The following is a 7,342-nucleotide window of genomic DNA, read 5'->3' as shown; positions in this document are numbered from 1 at the left end:
CCTGAAGATGGCACTTTTATGCCGAAACATGTAGTGCGAGTGAGAAGAAGGGGATAGATGAATGTATGCACTAGAAGACGGATAAAATAAATCATGGACTTAAATCAGTGCAACAGGACGCTAAAATATAACATTTTCCCTCATAATTATTTATCATGAAATACCAGTATATATGTGCAATGTATAAATTATGAAGTAACCCATATTCTTGACGGATGGTTTCGATGGCAAGAACACACTATAGGTCAGAGAGGAATGTCTGGTTTGTGAATCTTGGGAAGGCTATATAGATTCAGTGGCTTGCTGTGATACGGAGTCAACTTGTGTTTTAGATCAGTTCTTTAGAATACTGGATGATGGACAGAGCTCAAAAATACAGTAGTCCTGAAGAAGATCTGTGTATAAAATTGTTCGTGTTGTGGGTTTGTAGGCAGCAATTAACTTAGTTAAAAGATGAGGTATGTATATGGACCCGTGCTTTTCATTGGAGTTTGGGTGAGGTCTTTGTACTTGAATTCTGATGTGGTTGAACTGTTTGAAAAAAGTAGATCATTGTTTGAGGTTAGTCTTCAAAACTCATCATATTCATTATTCCCAGAAATTATAATTAAAATGACAAAAGATATTGTGTAACTTCTGGGTTTGAGATTTGCATATAGTATATAGCTGTTCTTGGCAGTGGGAAATCTGTTACTGCCATTATTATGAGAACTTGCTGTACGAGACATACCTCTTTTACATCCCATTTTATCTCTACACATACAGCATTAGCACTCAGCCAAAAGTTTGACGATTGTTAGTATTGTATTGTTGAAATATACATCTTTTTTCAAATAGTAGGTTTAACTAATTCATTATAATTTTGTCTGTTTTATTCAACAGTTTAAGCTTGCATGTGGAGTTATATTCTGTTAATGAATTGGACATGCTACTCTGTTGTAATATACACAAATGTGTTTTTCTTCACTGAAGTCTGCACATGTATATGAAATGAAAATATTTTTCTTTGGAATGTAACTTAATGGGAAAAGTTCCAGAACAACAAACTTCACTATTTCTATCCATGTCAGAGCATGCCATATCACTGTCCTGAGTGTTTAAAGCACTGTTGTGTGTGTACTTCGGTGCCCCAGATTCCTGACTGCCTTTTGTTCTGTTGCAAGCAGTGGAGACAAAATTAACTGTGCTCAGGATGACCCCTCCCTTGTGGCAGTCAATATAACAATCAGCGTGTGGTTACATAGATACACATGTGGAATGTAATGCACATTTTTCTTTTCCTCCACAGACACCTTATGAAAACAGAATGTACAGTCTAAAGATTGAATGTGGGCAACGATATCCGGACGAAAGCCCAAGTGCAAAGTTTATTTCTAGGATCAATATGAATTGTGTCAACACTACCAACGGCATGGTAAGTAGAATTTAGTCAGTACTTATTACTGAGTCCAGCATTTCTACTGAAGCTTGAAACCTGATGTCAGTGAACAATGAAAGTTGGTATACATACTGAATCTTCAGTGTGATAACATTAAAGGAACTAGTTTTAGGCTCGATTGCAAACATGCAAAGTGCATAATACATTTTTTCCATCAGTCTCTATGCATGACACAACTTAACCTGTGGTTGGATATCCATTAATAATGGTAGCAGGGAGTTACACTAAAATTTATCAACAAATTCCAATAGAAATCAGAATAGAATAATGGATGCTTTGTATGAAGAGACATGATTTCTGCACATATCTCAAGCGTAACACTCAAGACGTTTATTTGAGCAAAAAAAAAAAATGTTTTGAAGAGAAGTAGTGGAAAATGAAGTGCATGTTTTTTGTTCACTGTACTTTTTCTGTAAGTCTTAGGTTTTGGGGGCTATTAAAATTTTCATGTCATTTGCACATTTCCAAATTTGTATATTCTTAATAGTAGTCATCTGAACATGCATGAGGGCTACCAGTCACTGGTGATTTACTGAACGCTCATGGAGATTAAAGTAAAAGTAAAAGAAAATAGTAAAGCTATCCCTGTAAGAGGCCGAGAATGCCCATAGGGTTGTGAGATGTTGAGGGTCCCACATTATCTAGACAATTGGCTCAAAGATGGCAGTAATGTTGTCAGCCTTACGCATCGGCTGCACTTTACTCCCCAGGAAAATTATTTAATTAATTCCTGGTACTCATTTCTGTTAGAGGCTGAGTCGGCCCTGGGCCCATAGTGTGGCTGGAAGGATTAGGTCAATTGAAAAAATCCAATGACCTCATCGGGATTTGAACCTGTGATCTTCCGGCGTGTAGCATAGCCCATCAACCAACTACGCTACCGCGTGCCCCCAACAAAGTCTCTTACTCTCAGTAATATTAAAACAAAGCTATCTCTTTACTGCTTGCTTGCTTGCACTTTGACCCTGGAGATGTAGGCAGTATGTTCCTTGGAAACTTTGATGAACTACCAGACTCTACAGCATCACATCCCAGAAGATAGGACTCTTCATAGTTACCAATGTGAGAACCTCATATCTCACAAACTGACTCTTGGTTATGGTTCTTTCTATTTTTATAGGTTGATAATAGAGCTGTTCCAGTACTGGCAAGATGGCAGCGTGATTATACAATTAAGACTGTATTACAAGAGCTACGAAGGATTATGACATTGAAAGAGAATATGAAACTTTCTCAGCCACCAGAGGGCAGTTCGTTTTAGCAATGAAGCATCAACTCTCTGAGCAGTTTGTCCACACCTCTGTCTCAGGAACCAGGGGTTAATGAATATTCACTTCAGTCTTATTAAGAGTGATGTGTTGGATTCCTCTTAAAATAAAAGATTAAGAAAAATTATAAATGCAGCCATACTTTGGAATGATGTTTTCATATGAGTAGCCTTGTGAGCACTGCACTTATATTCATAGTAGGTAACATTGATCATATCCAGAGAGGTACAATTAACATTACTTGCACTGAAGTTGTATTAATTTTCAAAGCAGTTATTTACTACCAACTGACAGTAATCATATGAATGTGAGGAAAGAAAAATTGTAACCATAAGACTACATCATTCATTATTATGGTAATTCTTGTAAGAAAATATGTACTGGATTGGAATTGTTCATTTTATACGTTCACATGAACATTGAATTCCTCAAATTGTGATCAAGTTATGATTTTGAATAGAACTTAACAAATGCCAGTTATGTTGAATGTGGTGTGTTGAAGTTTGTAAAGCTTGTAAATTCATGAATAATGTTATTTCTAATCTCTCTGGATATGACTGGAATATGAGAATTTCTCACACATTGAAAATACATCAATATCATATGTTTGGATTTTGTAAAATTTCCTTTACCATGTTTCTCATACCCAGAAGTGAATGCCATTTGTCAGTCTATGTATAAAGAAAACATTCTGATGAGAAAGTATTCAGACAGCTTGTTTTGAGTTAATTTCTCTTAGTGTGTCAGATGTTCATGACTGAATGGGAAGATATTAGAATTCCTTTTCATTGATCTTAATGAAGGGCAGTAATCAAGTGAGTTTTGTTAATAACTTAATCATAATCCTTTTTTTAAGTAGGGGTGAAGTGAAACATAAAGGAGGCAACTTTACTTCTGCAACTGATGTGTGACAACATTTTTAAAGCAAGGGTGTTGTTATTTGCACCAGTAATTATTAATGATTGTTAAATGCTGGCAAATTCTTTCATTAGCTATGTGACCCTTTATGTGTTATGCATGGATATTTCATATTTACTTCAGCCAAGTTATTTTGATTTTGGCAGGAGCTAAGCACTATTAAGGGTTCATACTTAACCAGCACTGGTGCAAGAAAGTAACCATAGCAGATAACAGTTTATTAAATTCTTTGTCAAAGTTAATGGTTCAAATAGACAGGGGAGTGTATAATACTAGGAGATGTAATCAGTCACTTTTAATCTCATTGTTGGTATATGAGAATATAATAATTTAGAATAAGAAGTGAACTTTAGGTCTCAAAGAAATGTGCTGACATTAATGGCACAGTTTTAACAGCTGTCAATGATTACTTTCCTTTCCCTTCCAGCAGATGAGAGATGTGTTTCCAATTTGGACTGCTAGTGTGGAAGATCATGGAGGATCAATTCTTGCATGGAAATTCACAAGTTTTGTTTTATTATTATTATATATATATTTTTTTTTGCTGTTGATGAACACTTATTTGAATGTAGCCAAAATGGAGTCCAGCTTTTGGTTCTGCCTTGTGTGCAGAGATGGGTATGCATGTGTCTGAAATTCCAGTCTACAAGTACTGTTATGCTACTCCTGTATTTTCTCCTTACCCATGGGTGTTTTTTTAAATGTGTAAAGGAGAATGAATGAATGAGTGAATGAAGGCGTTACCTCTGTGTACCACAAAGGGAATAAGTTCACCTTGTCTTTGTGCTTATTTGTAGGCTTTTTTCCATTTTTGGCAGGGTTAGTGTAATTTTATTGCATCATTTTATTATAGGCAGGGTTCTGATATTTATTTGATAATTCCACAATTCTTGGCTCAGTGAAAATATTGTATAATGTAATGTGGATATGTGGGAGTAACTAATTTAGGCTGGCATTTGTCCCTCTTCAAAACTGACTAATTTTACAGGCATGTAAAAATAGTTCTAGTTGAGCATAAAACATTTTTCATAAAGTGCAAGATAAATGCTTGTAAGTTGTATTGAGGAGCATTCTTGAATGTGAATGTTATGCAGTTGATATTAAACTGTAAAGGGGAAACAAATTACTTTGATTGCCCCTCTGTGTACAATTTAAAAGGTGACTAAGTTGCATTATTTTATTTCAGGCACATAGTCAAAACTTCTACTGCCAATTTTTTATTCTTTTACTGAACAGATGTATGAGAGTAATTCAGATGAAAACAGTTGTATAGAATGTCTGTATTCCTTTTGTATTTTTTTTTCTTCGCCCTTCACATATCCAACTATTCACTAGTGCTATGATGCCATTGCAGAAGCTTTTGTTGGTTGGTCACATAACCAGTTTTGCACTGCACACTATTCTTGTCAGTTCAAAAGTGGATTTGACTGAGTGCCAGTTTTAAGGGTCCAAACAGGTAATTATTATATGTTGCAAGGTGTGGTGAGTGCTGTAGATATGGGAGGATTTTTGTGGACAGTGACTGTTGCAGCTGCGCCTGTGAGGATACAGAAGTGCATTTTCTTGTTGTAATTTTTTCCTAATGACTAGTTTCAGACTGTACTTCACTAACTTGTGATGCATTTTGCTATTTATTGTGGATCCCTTCTGTGAAAAATTTGTTGCTGTGATAATCTTCATGTCCCACAAAACAGCTGAAGGCGCTATTTAGAATTTTTTGGTTTTTGGCTAGCTTATTTGATTTCAGGCTGGACTGATTGGTTACTTTTAAGAGTTCATCAAGAAAATTGTCACCTTCTGCTTCATTTTTCATTTCAACTGACATGGTACTTGAAATTCATACACTTTGTTTAGTTCCAGCTCCTAATGGACACACTTCTGATCCAAGGGAATATCTGTAGTGTCACAGAGAAGTTGTTGAAAGTTTTTGCTAATTAAATGTTCTGTAAGGAGTGATGACATGTGTACTTGGCCTAGTTATCGAGCACAATTCAGCTTCTGCAAGCAATCTTTAAACAATCTTCAGATAGGCATGTTACTATAATATGGCCTTATTCTGTCACAAATATTTATTCAATTGACTCCTTGGACTGCAAGAATTTAAATACCATGCATTTCTAGCTCACTGCATGGTTCCACACACACACACACACCACCATTTTGGAACTGTTGACTGTGTTCACACTTGTGTTGGCCATAGTATTATGTGTGCTGGCATTCCAGGTCACTATCTTCCTCCCCCCCCTCCTCAAAAGTCCGTGTGGGTTGAAAGTGTTTCAGCATTATAGTTGTTTTCATTTGAATAACTCTCATACATTTGTCAGCATCAGTTGCTGTCTGGTAATTGATGGGCTATAATATTGAGAATATTGGAGCAGGTCATTCATACTTCCTTTCTTAAATTGAGGAATAAATCACTGTTATTGCGTTGGGAAGTTTTCATGACATACGTACTGTTAAATTTTTCATTTGCATTGATTTCATAGTTTTTTTTCCCACAGTCAGTGTAAAATTTGCATGGAGATAAAACATAATGCTGATTAGCATATTGTCATACAATTTATATTACCTCTCCAAAATTGTGACAACATTCTGGATGAATAAAAAGTCATAAAGCTTAAAAAACGTGTTCATTGTGTTGTAACATTTTTATTCTGCAATTCTGCAGCTGTACTGCATGAGAACACCTGGCACAAGCATATCAGGTCTTCTGGTGCAAATGTTTGGTTGAAAGTGGAAGCTGCTGAAATGGTGACTTCATGAGCAGTTTCTCCATGAGTTGTGCAGTGATCTTCTAAATGGCTGCTGCCAGTAACCACAGATGTGTTGTTGGTTGTTTTTGATGGTGTCCTGCACATTGGATATCTGAGGTCCTTATGCTACTCTTACAGAATTATGATGAGCAATCAAATACTGTGCTGTGATCAACTGTATCACCATCACAAACGTCTTACAAATCACCGTTGAAGTCACGTGGGTACTTGCTATGTAAATTTTGAATTTTCACGTATGAGCACTGATTGCTACATGATACAAACCCAGCTGTTTTCATGCTTTATTTTGAAACCTAGTTACATAACAGAAATACAACAAAGATTTCATGATCTTATAAATGATAAAACAATTCCGTCCAGTGTGACTGGTGAAGTTTTTCTTATTTCAATTCTTAATCCCCTTGCATGTTTCGGTCCTTAGAGACCATCATCAGAGGGATATCGATACAGTTTGGAAACCACTATTGCAGTGGGTGTTCTGAATGTTAAAATATATATACATACAATGTTTACAATGCACAAATAGATACAAAATCCAAAGTTTTCACAACTGCAGCGGCTGTCTTGACATATTAAAATTTTTTAAAAAATTTTGTTATTTAAGTAATATAGTATTGTTAAATAATCGATACTGTGGAGATGGCAGTGACATTTCTATAGACCAGGACTAATATGGTAGTAATGTAAGATAATAAAAGTGTCAGCTTAGCAAACCTTAGGTCAAACACTAGGCCATTTGAAGGAAAATTTAAGTAATATTCAACTTTTGTACAGCAAGTCCAAGGCGACCTCAAAATTACTGAGGAGGCAAGAGCCTTTGAGAAGCTGAACAACCACTCGATTGGTAAATTCTAAAAAAATAATGATTCACTGATGACTATTTTCACAAGAGCTTATCACAAACACTGAGTCATCTGAATCAAATCCATACCATATTTCCTTAA

General features: G+C 35.7%; 1 protein-coding gene across 1 annotated transcript in view; it reads left to right on the top strand.

Moving 5' to 3' along the window:
- Positions 1-6,253, top strand: part of LOC111866409 (ubiquitin-conjugating enzyme E2 variant 2) — a 10,716-nt gene extending 4,463 nt beyond the window's left edge. The window contains exons 3-4 of the mRNA XM_023855330.2: positions 1,289-1,414; positions 2,559-6,253. Coding sequence (XP_023711098.1) covers positions 1,289-1,414; positions 2,559-2,699 — 267 coding nt within the window. The 3' untranslated portion in view covers positions 2,700-6,253. The remainder of the gene's footprint in view (positions 1-1,288; positions 1,415-2,558) is intronic.
- Positions 6,254-7,342: the final 1,089 nt, after the last annotated feature.

The sequence above is a fragment of the Cryptotermes secundus genome, unplaced genomic scaffold, assembly GCF_002891405.2.
Source record: "Cryptotermes secundus unplaced genomic scaffold, Csec_1.0 scaffold130, whole genome shotgun sequence".
NCBI lineage: Eukaryota > Metazoa > Arthropoda > Insecta > Blattodea > Kalotermitidae > Cryptotermes > Cryptotermes secundus.
The sequence above is the reverse complement of the archived record's forward strand: the minus strand, read 5'-3'. Positions and strand labels throughout refer to the sequence as shown.